The 24,427-nt window shown below is 39.2% G+C and overlaps 1 protein-coding gene across 3 annotated transcripts in view; it reads left to right on the top strand.

The window, feature by feature from the left end:
• Window positions 1–24,427, top strand: part of TAFA1 (TAFA chemokine like family member 1) — a 207,952-nt gene that overhangs the window by 144,461 nt on the left and 39,064 nt on the right. For 2 of the 3 annotated variants that reach the window (XM_054280900.1, XM_054280903.1), the window contains one exon: window positions 22,788–22,928. In XM_054280900.1, coding sequence (XP_054136875.1) covers window positions 22,788–22,928 — 141 coding nt within the window. The remainder of the gene's footprint in view (window positions 1–22,787; window positions 22,929–24,427) is intronic. The other variant, XM_054280901.1, reaches the window with a different exon arrangement.

Raw genomic sequence — 24,427 nt, 5'->3', positions numbered from 1 at the left:
AATAAAAGCTTCAACTTTATATGATGTGATATTATTTCCATTATTGGTATTATGCTGGAGGCAAATATCCTTCAAAAAGCAAAATCCACTTCTCCAGCACACAGTGAGTTGTGCACCACAAAGGCCCAATCCCTCCTTTGCACTGTGTGCTGGAGATGCCTTGTAATCTGCTGAGAATTTAATAACAATTATTTTACTTCTTGTAGTGAAGAGCCTTTAAGATGTAATATAAAATATTCATCTGAAATTTGATGTCTCCAGATTTCAGGGGTGATTTAGGACTGAAGGATGAATTTTCCAGCTAACTGAATATTTTAGGTAGCAGTGCCTCTATTTATCTGCATCTGTGTACCTCTGTACATGGTGTGCAAGGGCTTCCTTGGCACCTCTTTCATTTGCTGTTCTAAAACATGCAAAGGCTGGGATAATATCATCTCACTCCTAAATAATTCATCCATTTTTGGAGCCCTGCCTCAGGACATGAAAATAAAAGTAAGCATTTGCCTATATGGTAAGCAAAGAGAAGGAATTAATTTGTACCAATAACCTCTCAAATTCTTTATGTCCTTCATAACACCTCCAAGATTCATTCTCACACAGCCTGAATCCAATTGCTCCTATCTGAAAGTGGTAAGAGCTGCTAAATAGGAACTTCTAAAAGAGTTTGCAGTGTAATATGACAAAATGCAAAATATGCTGGGATTGCCAACAGTGGTTAATATAATGCACTTTATCTGTAATCCAGAATAATCTCTTAATAATATCAGACAAATTCTTCATGTCTCTTTTAGTTCTTACTGAGTAGAAATCCCATTGACTTTATCATCTTAGTGAGGGTGCAGGATTTTATCCACCCTGTCTGATAGCATAACAACATGAATATGGATCCCTTTATTTATTGTAATACAAGGAAATATGCCTTGTAATTATGCATAATGAGGCCTTTAAGGCTGAGAGCTGTGTGCATGTCTGCTCCTTAGCCCCAGACACGCAGGCAGGAGATGGATGCAATTTCTCTTTTATTGATCATGTCTAAACATCAAAGGAGATGGTAGGGGGGATTGCTTCCTGCAACTGCACAAAGCAATGCTGCTTCTACAGAGGGAAATTGTGCAAATATGTGTTTTCTTGGGGGAAGGAAGGAGGATTTGTATAAATACATGAGAATTCAGGGACACATGGGTGGTAATTGTATGGTAGTACACACATGGAGCAGCAAGATCAAAGACAGACTGAAACACTGAGGCAGACAAAGTCTTTGCATCACTGAAAATGATTACTTTCTCTATCCAAAATATCTTTGAAAAACAGCATTTCCTGCATGTGAATGTCATAACCAATTTGTAGATGTCACAGCTGGGCTTTGATCAAACAGAGAAACAAGAGAAGTGAAGACCAGGAATAAGCAATCATGGCTCGGGACTGTGCAACAGACTGAGAAAAGAAAAAACATAACCTGTGCCAGGAGTGCAACTATTAAAGTGTGCTTACTCTGAATTTTCTATGGCCAAACCAGGAAAATAAGAAAAATTCAGTCTAGATAATTAACATTTGAACAAATACACCCATTATGGCCAGGAAGGGGGCATTCATTTCACACTGGTTTGAAGGTTAACATACAAAGGTTTTCACCTGAGCTCAATTGTCCCCATGCAGTAAAAAGCTTTGCATGATCTAATGCACACAATACTGCTGCCAGGCAGCAGATGCTCAAAAATATTGATAAAGCCATGTAGATAAGGTGTGACAACCAAATAAGCTGCCTAAGTTTATGTGTATTGACACACTAAGACAACAACACCAATAAATAAGAGAAACACCAAATAGTGTTACAAAAGGGAATTGTTTTTCAGGAGATGATGCATTTATTTTATGGCAATGTTAGTTTTGGAAGCCAGATTTTAAAATATTAAAGCCAGATCCAGTAGATCAAACAAGAATAGCTGTGATGGCCCACATTAGTTATGTTTTCATCTCAGTATTTTAATTTTGGTATTTTCAAAAAGTAGAAAACAGAAAAATAATGAAGTAATTTATTTACTCTGATAAATTTAATTACCACAATAGATCAGTTCTCCTATATGGATGTATGTGAAATCAGGAATCCTTGGGTTATCACCAAAATGTGACATTTCATTGTAGAAAATGATCTGTATATGTATTTTTTTAACCTAACTTGCAAATAGCTAGTAAATGTCAGAATATGCCAGATGACATTAAGAAACTTATTCAGGCAAAGATGGTTTAAAACACTTACTGAGTGCCTGTGGTGCTTTCAGAGGGAGTGGAAGACATCGCTCACTTTCCTCTTGTATTCTGAAAATAACAGCAGGTAGAGGCAGAGCAGTTGTGGGAATGGACCTCCAGCTATCTGCTAACTGCACAAATCTTTCAAGATAGGCAGAGACTCCTGAGGAAAATACAGCTGAATTTTAAATTCTGAGCCAGCTGAACCTTTGTGGGTATACATGTTTAAGAATGAGTATGTGCCTATACACATACACAGAGATTTTGGAGATATTCACTCTGAGTATGTGCAAATACATCCTTAACTGACATTATAATCTCCATTTAAGTACAGCATATGCTGTGATTCAAAGTCAGTTCATAACATTTCTCTCATTCTCCTTTATTTGCCTTTTTCAAAGTCTGTTGTAGGAGTGAAGTCAAACTCAGTCTCTGATTTTATAGATGAAAATAGATAATGTAATTTAACATTAATTGATGACCTTTTTATTATCTATTACTTGGTCTTTTGAGCAAACATAACACTGCCTAGTGTTGCATGAAAGTCATAATAATAATTGCTGTTTGGTGGCTGGAAATGGGTTTCCTCAGCTTCAGAACAGCTGGGATTTTTGTTAGTATTTAGATAAGTTTTTATTTTATTTATTTATTTATAGGTATTTTAGTTTGGATTTATAGCAGCTACTTGTTGCATTATCTGGATTTTGTAGGGACAAAGACTGTAGAAAACACCAGGAGATAGAGTGAAACCCTGTCCACATTTGCCAGTTTCTTCTGTGGCACCAGGATTTTGCCTTGAGATTTTATGTGGCATACAGGGACCAAATCTCCTGTCAGCTTTTGCACTCTGAGCTGTCCTTAGGAGATAGGTTTCTTTTCAGCTGTGTTAATTCCTGAGAAGCTTCTTAGAAAGGTACTTTAGTGGATTTTGTTGTAATGGCTGTGGAAATTAAAAGTGAGCCAGAGACAGCAATGTCTATTTCATTCAAATTCCTGATGCTCCAGTGTTGGTACTTCAGCTTTACATTTTTCCTCAGTTCCACTTCTCTATGTTATTATCATCTCATTAGTTAATTGTTGTTAATGATTCTACTGTATTATGAAAGATATCAAAGAGAAAACCTTTTCTTTTTGCTTTTCCAGTGAGTTATGTTTAGATGCAATAATTATTTTGATAATAGTGGGTGTAAGGATGAAAAAAAACCTCCTCCCTTCATGTGCAACCCTTAGCTGAGCTGGAGAAGCCAAAGCTGAGTTGAGCTGCAGGTGTTTATTGCTGTTGCTGTTCAGTTAAACTGAGGTGGGTGTGACCTCTGCAATCCAAGGAAAAATCACGGGACAGAAAAGAATCCAAGTGTAAGGTCATTAATCTGTTGCCATATTTGAGAAGGGGAATCAGCATCTCTTACCCACAGTCTAAAGTAAGTTTTAAAAGCTGTACACAAGGGTGATAGCATTCTGCCTTTTCTCCATTTGCTCTTTGGTGATTGCCATCAAGGATCAGGCAGGGTGACAGAAAGACCTTGACACATCCTTTAGTGACTTCCAACACCTTGCAGGCACGGCTGGCATCCACAAAAATTGGCTTTCCATGAATAAAATTGTAACACTTGCGCACAAACCAGCTGATATCCAGTGTGTGCCCTCCACCACCTCAGCTGTGACACACAGCCTTCCAACAGCAGCCTCAATTCACAGCTCTGTCTGAAATGTTGTCACTCTGGCAATTAAGTTTGCAGAGCTCATGGCAGTAGTAGTAAAACACAAAGTCTGCTGTACACAGCCTAATATTACTGAACAAAACTGCTAGGAGTAGCCTAGTGGAATTACAGATATGTGGGCAAGTTTGTGCATGCATTTAATGAACTGAGCTAAAAATACATGAAACATATTTTAATGATTGGAACAAAATGCAGAAAAATGTACTGCTCATCTGTAATGAATGATTTTCTCTAATAGGCCTTGTGTCTATAACATGGAAAACTCTTTATATCTGCACACAGACCAAAGTCTGGCATGCAGAGCACGGTTGCAGACATGGGTGGATGCTGATGTGCACAATTGCCCGCCCTGGGCATGTGCATCCAGAATTTTCACAGGCTGATGTGCACAGCCACTGCTGAAAAGTGCATGTAGTTCATGCCCCCTGCCAATCTAAAATTAATCTAAAATTCTGTCTCACTGAATGCAAGCCAATATTAAAATTAAAACCTCCTTATCTTTAGGGAGCCAAGACAAAGTGAACTTAAATAATGCTCATGTAACAGTGTGTGTACATGTGGGGATGTGTTTGTGCAAATAATGGAATTACCATCAGTAATGCCTTTAGTGTGCTGGCACTCTTTAAAAGCACTTCCAAAGGTGGGCAAGACTGTTTGTTGCAGTTATGTCTTATTTTTAATGCTAATTAATTAGTAGAAAGATAATATTTACCATAAATTAGATCTAGTAAAGGTTTGGGCAGTGATCTGGCACCTTTGGAGAAGTATGGAATAAAAAATTTTTAGGAAGCACATGTAAACACTTGACTTAGACAGACTGACCGAGTCTTAGGTGATAGAGAATGTACCAAAGACTCTCACAGAATGACATGAAAACTAGGTGAAAGGGTGGTGTAAGGGCAGGTGATCTGAAAAAAGTTGATAAAAGCAGGAAGAAAACCCCCAAATGTTTACACAGAAGGAAAATCACTAAGGATAATTTTAGCCTTGGGGCATTATTCTGCCTTTGCATTCAATGGAGGGAGATGTGCATTCAAAGGGCCACTTACAGGATCATGTCTGGGCTCCAGGCTCTCCTTGTGCATGTCCCTCAGCACAGGGCTCCAATTAAATCCCAACCACTGGATTCAAAGCCCCAGTTCATCCTTCTGAGCAGAACATCTGGTTCACAACACTGTGAATTGAACCTGTGACATGGTTCTGTGCTCTGGAAATGAATAATGGATCTGTGACAGATCCTGGCAGGGAGGAACGAGGGAAGGGGATGTTGGCGGGATGTAAACGGTAAAGAGAGAATAGCACCCATGGGAATGTGTGCTGAACTGTTCTGGGGATGAGCAGAGACTGCAGAGCAGCACAAAGGGAGATCAGGCCCAAGAGGATAGCAAGAAAATGGAGAATGATTTGAAAGCAGAGCTAGAGTAGTCCCAGGGGTGAGCCACCTCCTGCCCTTGGAGTGGTGAGGGAAAATCACCTATCTGGTGAAACTGCAGAGGGTGATTTATTACAAAAACATTGGTTATTGGGAAAAAAATGTCAATGTCAGGGTGAAATAGGTGTACCCAAACTGGTGACTGCTGAAATGCTTGCTGCAGCACAGCAGGATAAAAATGGGAAATATTATGTTGAATACTGAACTCTTGAATGTCGTTATGAGTATTTAAGATGTTTCTACTGACAGATTCACATTGCCCCTTTTATCATCAATTTTCAAGCACCAGTGAAATCTAAAATAGGAGCCACATGGTGTGTTTGAGAGATGAGGAAATAGCTTTATATGAGCAAAAATTGACACATAGGTGACCATATGCAACACAGAAAAACTCCTGAACAGGCACAAAATGGAATGCAGAATAACTGTTATATTTGCCGTCCTTTTGATGAATGAGTGCAGATACCCAAGAAATTTGTAAAATTGATGCAGGGAACCAGGTTTAAAATATTTATTAATACAGTGTATAATGTATGTGAAAAGTGTGCACACCAGTAGTAATAGGGACACATAATAATATGGACACACAATAATATGTGTATTTTTCTGGATTATTTGAACATTATGAATTTCTCTAGGATTAAAAAAAAGCTCCCAAGGAATAGGAGTTCCCATTTCCCAGAAAATAAGTGTGCAGGCAGCCTGTATTGCAGTTGTCCCATTTATGGGCTCCTTTAATGTTCCTTTGAAGCCCTTTGTGTTTCATCTGTCACAGGGAGTGCAGAAGAGATGATGGACAACTGTTCTGATCTAGTTTGGCAGTATTTGTGTTTCAGGTTTGTACATGTTTAAGGGCCATTTAGCGGTGAATCTGGGACTCTTGGAAATCTGAGGATTTCTCAGGCACGTGGGAGATTCACCCTTAGCTTGAATCCCAAGAACAAAGAAGTTTTGGAGAAGGCGTGGCTGGCAGCAGAAATCAAAGAGCTGGGGAATGTGCATGACAACTTTGACATTTTCTGCCTTGTTCTGTCCTGTAGCAGAGACTCTGGACAAGGCTCTGCAAGGCAGGCTGTCAGATGGTGAGGAAATAAATAAAAGTTTAGGGTGTGCTTGTGATGGCATTTCATAGCACGGGTTGGAGAAGGAACGTCAAAGCTGATGTGATTTGAATATAAAGAGAATACGGGGGATGGAGATTTGCCCTGGATAAGAGCAGGGAAAAAAATGGAAATGCAAGACCTGCAAAGGGATATGAAAGTCCCAAAATATGATTTATGTTAGGAATATGTGTCCTAAATAGCTTGGTGATACTTTACAGTGGGTTACTATTTTCAGATGACTTGAAGAATGACCTCTGGGATGTTGGGACCATCTCTGGGAATTTAAAAACAACCATACTAGGTCAGGTCAGGAATCCAATCTTGTTTCCAGTAGCAGTTGCAGCACATGCTAAGGCAGAGCACAGGAGTGATAAACCAACAAGGAGAATTTCCCTCTAGACCTTTCCAGTTTCCAGCAGTTTGTGATGCAGGGATTGTTTTTAATAACCCCTAAAAGAATTTGCTTTTCTAACTGCTTTGTGAGCTCATGGAAAACTTTCAACTCATGTGCCTTGTGTGAGATTTTTTCCATTATTTTTTGGAACATTCAACTTAATGTTCTGTCTTAACTCCTGGGTTTGACATTGGAAGACACAGTGAAAATTTGTATTTTCCTGACATCTCTCAGTACCCTCATTATTCATCACTCCAACCACCTCTCTTGTTCATCATTCCCAATAATATTCTTCTTCAGAAAGTCACTCTTATGTTGGTTAGAAACATTTAAATTTTGTTCCTAACTGACATTAGTTCACTACCATATTAAAACTTATTTTTTACTGTTGGGTATCAATGAGTTACAGTTAATTTTTTTGTTGTCTTCTATTCACTTTATATTGCTGTTTTACTGAGTTCTGTTAACAGATATTAACTGGCTTCATTATTGGTTTTGGTGGGTTTTTTTTTTAATTGACAGCCAAAATTATTGGGTGGGGAGGGGTTAAATTAAACCTAAATTTAATGCAAATATTCACTTTGAGTCTGTATTTCTCCATGAAGTTTCAGTGCAGTTTTGCACTTATCCTTTTTTTTTTTTTTGCTTTATTCTGATGCCCAAGTGCTTACTCTCCCTGTCCTGAGGATCAGAAGCGAAGCCATAAATCCATGAGCAGTTGACTTGGAAGCTGAGTGTCACAAACTGGCCAGAGGGAGCAGAGCCACCATCAGTCCATCATGCTGATGACCAGCTGATGAAATTCACAGCACAGTAAAAAGAATTTGTTACTGACCGAGGGTCAGTGAGTGAGCAACAACAGCTGAGAGTTGTTTGTCTGAGCATTGATGATCAGTGCATATTTTCAATCATCTGAAACATCATCCCTTTTGAAGCAGTCACAATCAGGAATTTATTTAGGACACCAAACCTCCGACATAAACATGGTTGAATCCTGGAAGAAAACTAACAGAGACAACAGCTTTGTGCCATTTCTTTTGTTTGTATAATTAATGTTCAACATTAAGTGCTCGCTGGGCTGACACATCCAGGGTACCAGCAAAGTCAATTCATTTAAATGCAAACAGTTGCTCTTGTATTGTTTTTGGAGCTATATGGTACATTTGTTCTACTCCCTGGTAATGCTTTAAAAGCTAATTAGTTTGAAAAGTAAACAAATATGCAAATATACATCAAGAAGTTCCAGTTTGTTGTCTCTGATGTTTTGGGTTGAAAAAACCCAAGAATAGAGAACCATGACTTCACTGAATTACTGACAGTGCTGTGGTTTCTATTTCTTCTTGATACTTTATTTATCCAGACTAATTTTAAAATAATTGAAACCAATACTTCAATTTGTGCACATTTTCAGCTGAAACAAGTCAACAAAACAAGGATAGTGGGGAGGAGCTCACAAGTGCCCAGGTGGGATATTAATGCACAAAGGTAACAGAGCCCTCAGGCAGTTTCCCTACATCTTCCAGGGATGACAGACCTGAGATTGCTGTAGTGAAAACAAAAATCTCCATCAGGATTTGGAACCAGAGCTGGTTTTGATGCCACCCTGCTGGTATTCCATGAGACTGTGCCCTGGGCATAACAGTGAGCAGGAGGACAAAGGTGAGGCCTTCCAGATCTAGCCAGAAACCTAGATTTTTTTTCAATGATAAAACTATACAATTGACACTTAGATATAGACTCAACAATGTCCAGTAACTTATCAAAGGGAGTAATTAGTGATGATGATGATAGTAATAATGATAATGTAATAGTAGTAATGATAATGATTACTTACCTTGATAGAAGGGAGCTCCTGGTTCACATTTCTAAGGGAATAGTCAGATTACAAAATCCTTAGTCAAAATTTATGCCAGGGGGTCTCAATATTCTTCAACATGACAATTATTTAGGGCCTGATGCTATCTCACTGAACTAGAAAGTTTCTCACAAAATTGTCTCCTGGTCTCAGAAAGTCCTGCCATTAGATTCTTGTTCCAGAATCATTAATTCACTATTCTGTCTCTCAGTAGGACACTGTGCTTGCACATCCATCTTTTAAAATGGTCTTTTAGTCTAAAATTCTGGTTCCAGTGTGGCTGAATACTGTTTATTGATGTGGAAAAAAAAGTGTGATCCTGAAAGTATTAACATATATATTCAGGTATTGACGAGGTGATTTGTCCCACAGAGAGATTATGATTTTTAAATAAGAGAAGGGCTATGATGCATGAGACTGTGAGGTGATTGCAATATCAAAGGAGGAGAAGGGAAAAAATGAACTTTCCAATTATTTTATGAACCTTACTCACTCGATAGTATGTAAATTATTGTAATTTATTTAGATGGAATTTGTGTAAGCAAAAGTATTTTTCTAGGTACGCTAATTTATCAGAAAAAGAATTTCTGTGAAGTTTCCTGAAGGTTTCTTTTTGTGGTGATTGAAACAAAACCCACGTCCTAAAGCTATTATTGTAGCAACAAGGATTTTCTGGCTGCATTACTTGTTCACAGATGGTTAGCCTTTGACATGGCAATGAGATTGTTCACTTCTGCAAGATGTTAGCACAGATCAATAAGAAAACTGTCTTACAGAGGGAGCACCTGTTTGTCAACCAAGGCTGCCTTAAAGGTATTGCTGATATTACATTTTTGTTTGTTCAGGGGAAAGTCAGTCGTTTCTCTGGCTGCAGGGTTAAATTCCTTCTTTGTTAGCGTGCACTTTGATAGGAGAAGGCTCCCACTGGAGCAAGAGGGAGCCCACATTTGCAGTGCTGGATAACTTGGTAGGTTGGGCTTGAAAAATCCTTTCCTTTTACTCCAGTTAGGGCCATGGCTGTTGCAAGTGCTAGTTTAGTTTTCTACCAAGCAAAAAAGCATCTTTCAGGTTTTAAAAGAAATATTTGGGGATGGCTTTATCCACAGGAAACGGGGCCTCTGCCAATTTGCCAGTGACAGTAAAATATGTGTTACAACACACAAGGCTCATAATAAAAAGGATCAGAAAAATCTGAAGGCCCAGGAAATAATGTGAGTGTATCTAGGAAAAAAAAAAAAATGAACTAATATATGTGGGGGAAAGAAGTATTCAGGGATTAATGCTGGAAAATTGCCAGCTACTACAACAGGGATGGAAAAAATAGGAAAGTGATGGCACTTTCTCCTAGAGCAGGAGGTAATAGTGTCTTTCCTTGTTGAGAACACTGCTGGGAAGCACAGAGCACCATTTCAATTAGATATGGCATTCCTCTTCCATCTCAGACTGTTGGCTGGATTTTCTATTACAGAGCATCTGCCTCTGTTTCTGCACCCTGTTTTTTATTCCTTGTCCATCTCCACAGTGCTGATGTGCCCAGGCAGTAATAATACCAATGTATCTGGTAGTTTATACACTGATGATCAAATATTCTTGAAACTATTAACTTGTGCTGGTTGTCTGTGTTTTAGTTAATAGTGCTGAAGAGCTGAGTAGAGATAAATGCTGGATTGGGAAAATAAGGCAGATTTTCTCTCTTGAATGGAGATAATAATGCTCATCCAATTTACAGAATTTCTATCACTTTTAATAATAATTTAATTGTTATATAGTGGAATTTTAAAAACATCAGTGATGTTAGTGATGCTGAGAGGAGCTGTGGACATCAGTAAGGTGATGGGGACAAGGCTCATGAAGAAAGGTGAAGTGAAGCAGCAAATGCACAGCTTGTCTAAGTGGTGATAATGATGATGGGGGATGTGATGACCATCAGAAACATATCTGACATCTGTAAATGTGGAACAGGGAATAGCTGTGTTCAGTTGGTCATAGCATCACAATTAGTGTTAATGAGGAAAACTGAGCAAAAGAAAACAGAACATTCTTTTTCTGCTCAGCCCAATGGTAGTTCCCATTAAACACTAGAATGGCATCTTCAAAGGATCCCCTGTTGCACCAGCAGAAGTCCAATTGCTTAAATAATGAGAAAATAAATTGAGCAAGATGCTCATGAGTGTGTGGAGGGCAACATTTTGATACTGGGAAAGATTTGGGCAAGATGACCTCTTCTGCTTCTAATTACCAGCACACCATTAAGGAGAGTTGGCAGAGCTGTCCTATTTCTAGTTTAGAGGCTTTTCCCAATCTATTTTATTTCTAGTGAAGGCCCAGTTTATAGCCAAGATTATCCAAAACTTTTAAGGCTGGAAATGCAGGAGCTGAACTGCAGGGTCAGAGCACTGGGGAGGTTTCTCTGGTGGGGCTCACCTGGAGCTGGGTCCTCATGAACCCTTTGGGATGGCACTTAAACCTGAGCCCTCTGAAGCAAAACCTTGGGGGTTGAGGGAAATGGGGTTTTTCCAGCTAGCTCAAAAGTGGACTGAGCTGGACATGAATCAGGAAGAGGGAAGAGAGATCCTTTGGAGGCAGTGCTGGAATTAGCACAGAATCACAGAATCTGCAGCTCATCAGAGGGGCTGCTTCTCCTCAGGAAGCTGCATGTGCCTTTTTTCTTTTTGCATAATTTCCCTGGAATAGATCACTTGGATTATTGTGGAACAAAAGTTGAATTTCTTTTTTATCTTAATGCAAAATGGTTTCTTTGTGACCATAAGAGACATAGCTCAGATAATTTCTTACTTCCTTCTTTGACTGGACTTCAGCTTTTAAGACAATTTCCCCTTTCTGGGGATGATGTCAGTGTGCTGTAGTTTATTGGCTGTAGTACTATATAGGAAACTAGGAATCATTTGCTGAAAGTAGTTGAGTTATGTGAACTATAACACACACTGGGACAGGGATTTTATCTTGAATTGAAATTTGTTTACATTGGCCAGTGAAATGTCAATGTCTTTCATCAAAAAGATTTTAGTTTTTAAAGAAATCTGTTTAAAAAGCAACTTTTAATTGAAAAATCGGATTCCAAATTTTCTTAGATAGTGTTTGGATGAATACTGATCATCACCAAGGGTAAACAGGGGAGAGAAAAATAAATGTGCTTTCTGCCTGGCCTCTTAGGCTCTGCAGAGCTCCCTGCATACAGCTCCTGTTTAACTAATAAAAAATAAACTAATATTAATTTCAACCCGATGTTGTTAATGTCACATGTTGCTTTCAAAGTAGGAAATTATTTGCTCCCTACACTTCCTGTATTTCCACTGGAGTGTGCAGCCCTTTTTATTCACATTATGAAGGAACAGAGCGCACTGGATTGCACATGTATTCAAAGGAGCAGTACAAATCTGAACAGCAGCCAGGTGATCAATTATTAGGAGGCAGTGCTGCATTGTGTTGTTCATCAGGAGCTTCCAGAGAGAAGAGAAAGAAATTGTCAGAGAGAGAAACATTCAATGCAGTTGAAAATAAAAAGGTAAAGAGGGAGAGAGAGAGAGTGGGGAACCAGAATAAATCAGGGTTACAATTGTATGCAGAGAGCTGGAGTGGGGAGACAGAGCAAATCATGGTGGCAGGAAAGAAAATATTGCTCATCAACAGAAATAGGGAGGAGAGAGACATCAAAACAGGGGGACTCAGGCAAAAAAAAGCAGCTCGGGATAGTGACTATGGAAAAATGTAGGAGAAGAGAGGTTTGGGAAGTGATTAAAGTAATAGGGAAAAGGAGAAAATCAGTCAGACTTGCTGTGTTTGAGGTGAACCTCACCAGAACAAAACCAAAAGAAGAAAATAAGAGGTGCCAAAAGATAACATGAAATAAAATATTCCCATTGTCCTCTCCCTTAAAATTTCAGTGAGGAGGAGGCAACTGCCCTCCCACTATATTTTAGCCACAGTAGTGGCTGCCGTGATTGTTAAATTTTGAGAAAAATGTGGTCTGAGTCTCACTTCATCCTCTGCTTCCTCCTCTTCCTCAGCCATAGTTTGGTCCTGACCAGAAGTAAAACAGCTCAATCATGCTTCAGTCTGGAGGGAATAGATCATTGTGAGGGGGAATTTTTAAGCCTGCTAATGCATAACCACAGCAGAGTAGCATGAAAGTTAAAATAGATTGAGAGAATTCCTTGAGTTGTTAATTCATAACTGAAGTATAGTAGTCTGAAATTTAAAATATTGCTGCTCACATACCCCGTTCCTAACATTTACTGAAGTGCTTGACTGTGCTTGAAGCTAAATAAGGTTCAGAAATGAGTGTGCTATAAATTCCTTAGGCTGGAGACTACCAGGTTCTTCTGCTCTGGATAATGAGTGCAGTGCAAAATGCTTTCCATGCAAAAACAACTGATTGCTTCTGAGCCTTTGGTCCCATGCTCTGTCCTTGTGCACCAGTGTGCAGCCAGTTCCTGGCAGAGGAATGGTTTCCTGCTCCAGTGCAGGACCAGCTGCTGGCAGTCACGGTGTGAATAATTCTAAAATATATGGGGTGGGATAATGGGCACACTTGTCCACTGGAAAATGCCTGGGAGGTGATTGCCTGGCATTGCTCACTGCTGCAGAGGACAGGATTTACTGCTGCTGCTGCTGCTCATCACACACAGCTCCTCACAGTGACTTCTGCTTGCACGTGCTGTAACTTGCAGTCTTTGTTTTCCTTCCCATGGATTTTGTAGCATGGGGTCAACCCCATGGATGAAAATTTTGTTGCCACCATGGCTAGTCAGTGCATCCATAGGAGATCCCATTAAAAACACTTTGATCCCACGCTGACTTCTCAGTTTTATACATTGGCCAAATTTGTTTAGACCCATTCCTTCCTGTTATTTTATTTATTGCCATTCACTGGAAGATTAATGCAGCCTGTACCATGGTTATAATTCTCTCTATCAGTCTGTCTGTAGTATCTGTGCAATCCCAGCTCTTCATCACTGTGCATTCTTTATGGATCACATTATTTTCACCACTCCTTATCTAACTGCTTCATAAAAGCATCTCACACATTTATAAGGCATGACAAGAGCATTACCATAAACTATGCCACTGTGCTCAGAAACACATCATAGGCTCTCCATAGGCTAATCACCTTAGTGGATAAAATTATCTGGGGATGAATTTTATCTGCAACCATCATATCAAAAGATGAACTGTATGGAGCAACATTGTTTTGCTTTTCCACAAGGATTTAAGATCCCTGAATCATTTTGGGATGACTCAAAGCCTGGGTTTGAAAGTTGGTTTTTGTGGAGCTGCTTTGTACTTGGTGGATTATTTTATAAATATTTTTTTTTAAATCCTGAAAGTGTGACATTTTCATGTACCATATGAAAAATTCAAAGGGTGCATCATGAGCATAATAAGAAATTTTGAGTCTCTTTTAAGGCTGAAGAGAAAATTAATACGGTTTTCCAGTTTGGAGAAGTTTGGAGATGAAGGTATTCAATAAATGCATTAGGCAGTTTTAGAGATCTGGTGCTTGGGGAAAGCCTGTTGGGCATAAGTCAGACTCTGGCAGGACCAAGCTGTACTTGCATATTAGACATAGAATAATTTCTAAATCCTTTCTTAGTAACCATTTCTCATGCACATTCCTATATTCATTTCTCATCAGCAGCTGTGACTGAATTACTTATTTCCTATCAACTTAATTATTCCGTCCAAAAAGAGAGCAGTCCTGTCTTTCTTTCATTGTGTGTTTTTCCTTAACACTGTTTCTTTAGATGTCTTTTGCTGGCAGCATTTAGAGCAACATTTTGAGGTTCCAAGGACAATATTCTGTGGTTCACTCAAATTTTATTGTGAGGGTATTTTCAGCCCTAATTCCACTTTGGATTTTCACTGTTCTCTGGCAAGGAACTAGAGATGTCAGTATTGGAAATGTTCATTTCAGTTCAGCAGCAGAAATCTACATTTCTCCACAGCTTTGATACCTAGAAAATTTGTTCTGGGCAAGAATTGTGCAGCTGCAAAGCAATGATCAGAACAGCACAGCAGGTCTTTTTAATCTCTAGTTTATACTGCTGCCTGCAGTTTAACTTGTAGGAGGAGCACTGCTTCAATGCAAGCACATTACATCTATTTTGTCCAAACTCAGGTTTTTTATCCTCTCTGACATATCAAATATTAAATTTTCCAAACCACCCAAGTGACTAAGAGCATGATTTTTTTTAAAGGTACTTACAAGATTTTATGCTCAGCCTTACTGGCAGACATCATTTAGACCAAGACATCCTATTTACAAGTGATATAGACTTCTAGGATTGTCATATCTCACTGAAAGTCAATGAAATTTAAAGTCATAATGCTTATTACTTTTTGATATGGAACTTCAGTTATTTCTCAAAAGTAACATTCTTCTCTCTCTGAATTAAGTCCTGCCTCTTCACACACATCTCTTAATGGCATTCCAGCGCTGTAAATCCCACCAAGACTTCTAATTTCTAACCTCCATTTCTCAAAGTTGCTGTAAGTTGGCCTCCCTTTGAAGTAAAAAAAAAATCTCATTAAAAGACTGAAGATCCCCACTAAGAGAACATTGGATTCTTGCCTGCCTGGTGAGTTACATGTCTGGGGTTTGTGGTTCATCAGTACAGGAGTGCTGATAGTCCTTAGTACAATTCCCATTGCACACTCCGTGTGACAGAAAAGCAATCAGTCCTCTGGGGAGAGGCAGGGACAGCTCCACACACAAGAAGTGGGGTTTTCTCATAGATTCTCTCCTTTTGGGGGTACATTTTACACAGGCATGCAAAATGCTAATTAAAACTACTCATAACCCTGCTTAAATAAGAGCTGGGAGCAGATTCCTCATCAGCATTCCTCCCCAGCCACCCTTGCCCTGTCGCCCCCTTTCCTTCCTCAGCCTTGCTGGTTATTCCTCTTTTGTTGGAGCTGCTCTGTGCCAGAGGCAGGAGCTGCTAGAAGGCTGCCTTCTTGTTCTGGAGACCATTTTCACTTTGATTCATCTGCAAGAGGGTTTTTTTTATCATTATTATTATTTTTTAATATGCATAAGAATAAGGTCTCGCGCAAATTTCTCAGGAGATCAATTTGCAAGGCTCTTTAGTAGGAAAACCTATTCTCTGGTGTGTGTATTGGTTTGATATGGAAATCCATAAGCCAGCCCAAGATCCAAGCAGAGCTCACATGCTGGTGTGCTCTGGGTTTTCCTTGTGAATTCAAGAGCAGATTCCCTATCTTTTCACCTTTACAGAAAATACGTATTTTTAATTTCTGTGAATAAACCAGTTCGTGAGGATCAGAGTCTGTTCTATTCTGGGTGTAAGTATAAAAATCTGTAAATCTCTCAGATAGAAGCCTCCTGTGGCTGATGGCAAAGAGCATTAGTAGAAAATTGTAAAACACTTCAAATCCTTGTGCTAATTAGAGCTTTGCATATCCTTGCTTCCCCTATTATACTGAATGGGAAATAAAATACAAATGGAAAAAAAAAGTTAATATTAAATTGAAATATTAACATGCTGCTGAACAAAATACTTTAAAGATTTTATTTTCCTGTAGAAGTTATTTTGGTTTTCATTTTTGCAGAAAAGCTTGGTTTCATTAAAATGGCCTTTTCTGTCAAGATTACTCTCAGAAACTTAAGAGTTTCTGAGATAAATAAACAGAGATGCCTGTGAGAATGCACATTGCCCCTCTTAGCCCAGGAATTCTCACTCCAGAATCCATCAGAACTTTGGCTGAGTATGAAATAGATTTTTACAGGTAACTGACCTGCTTGGTCCAGCAGCTCTTTTCCAAATTCTCACCATGAGGCAGCACAAAGCAAGACAATCTCATTATTTGCCTTGCTCCAAATGGGGATGCTGTGCCATGGCACAGGAACTGGGGCTCTCAGACCTGCAGGGGTGTTGCACCATCCCATGGGCTCTGTCATGTTGGCTCAGAGCTGGAGCTTCCAGGAGTACTCTTTGAGTGACCTGGACATCAGAAAAACCTCAGCAGGGTTTTAAAGTTTAACACAAGGTGCATTTGCAGGGGAAAACAAATTTCACTAGCCATGGTCCTCTTGTTCTGGTTTTTTTTGTAGAGAAGCAGCAGTTTCTTTAAGGGGGTACCCTGTGTCTCCAGAACCCTTTTACAGCAGCAGCATTTTAGAAAATAATATCCCAACCCAAAACTTAATGACCCACAGTGGGAGTCACTTATGTTGCTGCTGTTGCATAGAATCTTCCCAAAATGAAAATTGTAATATAGATTTTGCATAATGAACAACAAAATACTGAATATTAATCAAAATATAAATAGAAATTTAGGGAACAGACCAGTGCAGTCTATTCTGATCCACTGGGCTAAAAAAAAAAAAATCCACTGTATATCAGGGGACTTGCAGAGCATGTGTGGAGCATTCCAGATTCTCATAGTTATGGTAATTCCACATCTAAACAATAACTCATCAATTTATTTGTATCTGTTATCATAATGGAATGTAATTAAAGAATAATGCTAATTATTTTATGTATTATTATATATACTTAGGTCAGTTTTTTGGTGGTGCCTTTGTGTTACATCACGTTTATGAGCCAAGTTCAGCTGTTTTGTGACTTCATTGATGGCAGTTAACCTTGACCTTGTGAAAAGAAGTGAAAACCCTAAGCCTTCTCTGATTGCTCTGAAAATGCCTCCTGTAAGCTTGATCCTTTTCCTTCTGGAGCAGATAAACAATGTTAGAGGATTACATGTAAAAGAAAAATTGCAGTGTAATTGCACTGTGGCTATGAGGAGTCTTTTTATTTGTTCACTTGTGAAGTGGCTGGTGGTGTAGCATGGGACTTTGTTTTTCCATCTGTTACATATTCCTGTCAGAAGTAAAAATGTTGCTTTGTAAGTTCCATAGTAGTGGCTTATTATTTCTTAAAGTAAAGCATAGTATTTTCCCCTGTGCACAGTGTAGTCTGCAGTTCTGGCACATTAGCTGGCATAAACATTTTGATTAAAGCTTATGAATGTATTAATTACACCTGGGAAGTTTCCAAAGCTTATTCAAACTGAAAACTCTTTAAACTGCAGCCCCCAAACCTGAATTCATTATAGTAAATGTAAAAAAAAAAAAAAAAAAAAAAAAAAGGGCTGTCACAGGGTTGTTTTTCCTTTCTTTCCTTTGTTGTATAGAGATGGGGTGGAGACCATGCAAATTTTTATATCCATTCATTTCTGGGAGCAATTTTTCAGCAAGTCTACAAGTGTCTGAAGAATTTTTGCTGTCACCATTTGCTTGGAGTCTATAGAATTTAAATTCTCTCCAAAATTCTCTCTGTTCTCCTAGGTCTAGCAGCAGCATCTGCATATACTTCAGCATTTTCAGAATAACATATGGGTCCATGACCTTAGCAGGATGATAGCACTGGCATTTACAGTGGCTACTTGATTCTGTTACAAATAAATAGAGCTACCACAAACCAGCTACAGTCCTAATGAACTGTCTGGAAATGTTGATAAAATTGGTCCATATGATTTCTTTTGTTCATATTCCCATGGTGAATCACCAGTGGTGTAACAGAGGCAGAATTTGGCCAGAAAAGCCCATGATGTTATTTGGGCACCATTATTTTTTTGCAAGTAACAGGAACAGGTTCTTACAACAACCTTCATCTGGATTAGGCTGTGAGGTGCATTTGCAATGAGCTGGAAGCAAATGGAACAGAGGATCTGAATTCTAAAATCACTGGGTGTGTGACCCTGAGAAGAAAGGCACATCTTATCTGTCAGCCAGCTCTGCCAGTGCCAAACAGCCCAAGAAGTCTCACCAAAGCTCTGCTCTGCTCGTGCATTCATGCACACATGCATTCATTATGATTGACCTGCCCTAGGAAGGTCCATTAAGTGGAGCTCATTTCAAGCACAGATGGTCCTGAATAGCTTAATGTCTGTCTGGTGGCCAGAATAAGTGAATTCTTGATGGCCTTAGACTTCTGATCACATACATGCAGCCAAGGAGGAAATGAAAACATGTTTATCATTTTGATAAACAACCTCTCTCATTGCTGCAGGACACTCCATGTAACTCAGCAGAGTCAAATGCTATTAAATTGTCATCACTGTCAAAGAGAGAATGTATAAGTTTTGCTACCTGAGTCATAGTTAATGACTTCCACAATGTATAACACAAATCAGAAGTGCTGTTTGCTTTTTTTATGTTTGTTTACTGATAAGTTCAGGCTTGGCTGGAATGCAGAGGCAAGTTATAATTTTGAAGTGCAAAATATGCTTTTATTATTACCTCCTAGCTAGAGGTATAAAAAACAGAGATGACTAGAAGATGGCTTTTTGGCTTCTGCCAGGCATGCACTCAGACCTTATAGGTGATTAGACATTTTAAATCACAGCCTCCCACAGCAGACTCATACTCATGATAAAATATTTCACTCTGTGGTGTGCAAACTCAAGGTGGCTTTGTAACAGAGACAAAAATGAGCATTATTTCAGGAGTTAGTGTTCTCCAATTAGAATGAAACCTTTGCAGGGGTAACAAACAGCTGCCTCTGTTTTACAGCAGGAATGATCTATTGTTTCTGTAATTTTCTATTTGAAGTCTGTGCAGAACAAGGGTTTCTGGGAGGCTGGGGAATGTGAGCAGAGTTGCAATGACACAGAGAGTTGCCATCCTCAACATTCCAGGGTCCTCCCTGGCAGGCAGTTCTGTCCGTCTGGCTTTGGTCACATTTCCTCCATGCAAAGCTGAGGCCTCCTGAGTGCTCAGAAAGGATCAGCTGTTCTCACCATCAATTCCTGCTGGTGTTTGGTGTGAAGAAGGTATAAGTCATGACAGGACATTTTCATTCACCTCTGAAGCTTCTTGAAGGAAGTTCAATGCTCTTCCTGATCCACACGTTCCAATTCCATTTCCAATCTTCTGCTTTTCTTGGGGCAGAAAGAAATTATTTTTTAAAAAATGCCAGATGGATAAAACAGCCACTTCATGAAATGTAACTGTCAACATAACATTCAGAAGACATTTACTTTGAGGATTTTTAGGCCCCTTTCCTCTCCTTTTCAATTCAATGGCAAATCCTCTATTGACTTGAATGGGTTGGATGAGGCTATTGTTGTGAAATCAAAGCCAGAAGCTACTGTAGCTCAATAGACCATAAACTTCAAAAAACAGAGACATTTGTGGGGCTTATGACAAGGATTCAAACTTTTGCTGCACTCACAGCCTATCAGGTCAATAATTCCCATTTTTTTCAGAACTCCCAGCCATGTAATATCTTGCCAGGTCTTCCCATGATCCACATGAACCATTAAGGAAAAAAAAAAAGGCTCAGGAAATTCATCAGATATTGAATTAGAGTATTTCTTGGTGCTCTCCAGCCCCCTCCCCCTAAAGAAGAAAGTGGGAAACAAAAAAAATCACAGAACGCAAAGGTATTTCACATATCCATCTGAACACATTGAGTGATTTTCAGTGGAAACTGAAGATGGATTTGTGTCCCTCTCCCCACTCAATTAATTTCCTCATTTATGCAGCTGAAGTAGATTTAAATAGAACCTCCCACCCTCAATATATTTGTGGTATATGTGTTTCTGTGAATGATGTAGTAAGGAGCATGCTTTTTCAATGAGGTTTTTTTCCTATTCTCACTGTGTCCATTTATATCTGTCTCTATTGCCATTTTGTATATGACTTTTTAAAAGTCTCACTTGTACATGCATGGTTGGTAAAAATCCATACAAGAAAACACATTGCATGCAATGCTGCCCAGTAGGCATCCATAGGCTAAATATGCTTTAATGCAAATATCTGATCCCACTTAACAGATTTTTCAGGAAAACAGGCTGTATAACCTCCAGAATTTTCTCCATGTGAGGTGGATTTTTTCTTCTCTGTCAGCACTGGAAGGGGTCTTTCTATTATTATTAATATTTGCATACTTTTATAGACTATGTAGATAAAACTTCCAATTAATGTATTTGAATTTTTAGCAGTTTAAAAAATGGTTTTTCATTGCTTTTATAGTGTCATTATGTTTTGCCCCTCCTAAACAATTACACACTTTGAGCTAAATTCATTACTGCTCCAGCAACTTGAGCTTCCACATAACAATTAAAGGTGTTATGAAGCTCTTCCACCACAACCCATTATTTTGAATAGATAACCAAATAAGCAAGACTAAGTCATGTGGTTCTTATACATACTCATACAGTAAATTTATAGAGGAAATTAAGCATTTAGGTTATTCACAAATATTTACCACACAGTCTATGCAGTCTAAAATTAGAAATGCTTATTACTGTGTACGTTATCTTTATTGTTGAAGTTGCAATCGATAAAATCACAAATCTCTCTTCTCTTAGGGCATGACCATAAGATGGATTAAACCAATGAGAATCTTTTCATTGCTTTCAATACAATTTGGATAGGGGAACAGGGACTTTGTGTGAAGGATTACTTCATAGAAAATGCAAGCATTTGGGGCTGAGTTGATTATCACAATTCCTCTTACTCCTCAGATACACTCCAAGGCCCATTTGTCAGAGGACGGCTCTCTGAATTGTTGGGATCTCTCTTTTTTGACACCTTTTGGCTTTCAAAAAGCTTGTGTCAGCAGCCCAAACACACCTAATAACTAAGAGGTGCAGCAGCAGCATGTCTCTGCAGATGACTCCAGTGTTTACTACAGAATTAATCTCATGCTTGCAAACTCCCCCATATGAATTCTCCCTGCCTACCTGCCCAGTGCTTCATTTAAAATGCCATATTTGTAGAAAACCCAGGTACCAGGATGCACTCCTGGTGGGGAAATGCCACTGCCAGACCTCTACCAAAACCCCTTGTTGACAGCCAGATGTGGATCAGCATCTCCACATTTCTTATTCTCCTACAGCACACAGTGCCAAAAGCTCTCAATATTCTTTCAAAAAGAATGAAATCCAAAGATAGGATTAATATGGTTTGTGCTGCGGTAAAAGCAGCATGTACTTAATGGCATGAAGAAATAATGCTCTTCCAGAAAATCTTGCACATCCTGCCCTTTAGTGGGCAGCACATGAGGTTTTGTACTAAGCTGAAACAAACCCTGCCAAATTTGTGCTGCGATTTCAGAAAGCAGCCAGATATCTGTGGGGAACAGCCTGACACCATTAAACACTCAGTGATTGTGAGCTAAATGCAATCTGAACTGAGGAATGGAGAAATTACCTGGGCAGGGCATTAGCCCACCGTGGTGTTTGTCTCCTTGCAGAGCAGAGGTGAAGGGGAATGGCTCACCTGACACTTCATTTCTGTGCTCAGCATATGGCACAAACACCAAGCACTCGTTAGCCCAAAGCCGCCGTGGATCTGTCGATCACCCCCCTGTGCTCTCCTCCTAATAAAACTATTGCAAATGCTCAGAAAGAACAATTAGGGAGGAGACAAATTAAACCTGATGATCTCACACACAGAGGAAATGTTTCCTTCTTTAAATCTGCCAATCTAGTGAGTGGGAGAGCAAAGGGAAATGCTGCTGGGCCATCCTGTAATCTGGGGAGACTCTGTCCTTCCCTAAGGGCTGAGTACTACCGCAGAATCTAATATTTGAAGAAAAACCTTATTTCTAGATGGGTTCCTTTAGTCTCTGTCCTTGTATGAGAAAATATTTGGGGAAAAGGTCTCCAATATTGCAAAGCATAAAAACAGCCAACACAGGTTGCACATTTTCTGTAGTATTTTACCCACATTTCTTCAGGCCCAGACATTGACAACATTATTTTTAGGCCAAAAATTATGTGGATGTCACAGAGACTTCTAATATAAGAAAGGCAAGGGAACTTATCTACGTTTTCTATTAAAAAATGTAGTGTAGCAGTACCTGGCTTATTTGGGAGCACACAAAAAGAAATAAAACTGTAATCCTACCTGTACAGAAGCTGGGCAGGGGCAGACAGGAGCACGCCTGGATGCTTTGATTAGCCACTGCTGCTCTTCCTAATCAGAGTGTCAATATTCTCTTTTTCTTTTCTTTTTTTTCTTCTTATTTTTTTTTGCCAGAAGGAGGAACGTGTGAAGTTATAGCAGCACACAGATGCTGTAATAAGAATCGAATTGAGGAAAGATCACAAACAGTAAAATGCTCCTGTCTACCTGGGAAAGTGGCTGGGACTACAAGAAACAGACCTTCCTGTGTTGATGGCAAGTAGCTCCTCCTGTGTATACGTTTCTGTTTGTGTACCATCCATTAGAGCTAGAAAGCTTTAAGTCCACAGATTGTGCATAGGAATTTTGTTGTGCTCTTTATTTAATGAAATAGAAAAATCTATAAGAATAAGTATATATTTAGACTTTCTTGCTACTTCAGTGCATAGCTCTGTGCACATGGATCATGTTCAGGTTTAACTGAAAACTATTGCCCAGTATGGATGCTTTACAGATGAGTATAAGAGATTTATTATTGATAAATACCTGGATAAAATTATCCCCTGAGTCACTTCACAGGGCCCCTTTGGTGCCACATTAGTTTTGATTCATAAATATTTCAAAGGACATCCGCTATTCATTTTGATTTAATTAGTCATTTGGAAAGTCAGTGGCAAAATAACATAAATAAATGAATCTCATATTCTAGCCCTGAAATGAACATTACAGAAAACAGGAAAAAATCTTTGTCTATTAAAATCACTGCTGCTGTTGCTTGTCATGGGGATTTGGTTTGTCGTTTGTTTTTTTCTGAAGGAAAAGCACCATGTTATTTGTGTCTGGGTTTCATATGAGGTTTAGCTCCACAGGGTGTTTTCCTCTCTGGGGCTCCCCTGCCAGCAGTGCAAGGTGAAACCACGGAGCAGTCAGGGGGAGAGCCACAGCTGGGAAGTGCTTAGCAAAATATAAATCTCATAAGAAGATGGGGAGTAAGTGGTACTAATCCCATTAGTTACCCTTCCCAAACAAGCTGCTCTCTGCTGCAGCATCCCTCAGTGCAGCAGCTTTGTGGAATGGAGTATCTTGTAAAAATCCCTCACTGTTCTTTTTGGTGAATGTTGTATTGTTTGTGTCAGCCCACAGGTGCTTCAGAGTGCCACAGGTTGGTTTTGTGCAGCATTGTAGGCTCTCCTCACTCTTTCCAAGTTGGAATCCCATGGGTGGTGGTGTCTCTGCCAGTTTTGGGAGCACCCAAAGTTTTCTTTTTGTGTCTGTGTTTGGCACTCAGCTTCACCCCAGGCGAGAGTGGGGAGCTCTGCAAGAAAATATTGGGAAAAACATTCTCTTCTGGGTACCTTTCCTCAATCCCAGGCTGCCAAGGCATTAGAATGGAGCAGGGAGTGGTCCAGTGTACCTCAGACAGGAGTTGTAGTTAGGCAGGAATATTGGTGGGTGTTGTGGAAGGGAATATTGTGCAGACAGAGATCATTCTTGCAGATTTGACACCAAGAAGGTGAGAGATTAGGAACCCTTAGAGAAATGAGAATCTCATGTTTTCTCAGTAGGTATTTCTGGCATGTGGATATCTGGTTTATATATTAAAGATACAAAAGGAAATGTTTTATTATTTTAAAAACACATTCAGATTTTTAAATTATGAAGCAGTGTTTCATAGCTTGTTACACCGGGAATGCAATTCAGCTTCTGAACTCATGATTAAAACCATGCTATGAATGCACCTGTGAATGATTATGCTTTAGTCCACAACCTGTCAT

The sequence above is a fragment of the Melozone crissalis genome, unplaced genomic scaffold, assembly GCF_028551555.1.
Source record: "Melozone crissalis strain CALT ecotype California unplaced genomic scaffold, PUWL_Pcris_2 ptg000029l_1, whole genome shotgun sequence".
Lineage (NCBI taxonomy): Eukaryota > Metazoa > Chordata > Aves > Passeriformes > Passerellidae > Melozone > Melozone crissalis.
This window is presented reverse-complemented; position numbering and strand designations above follow the sequence as displayed.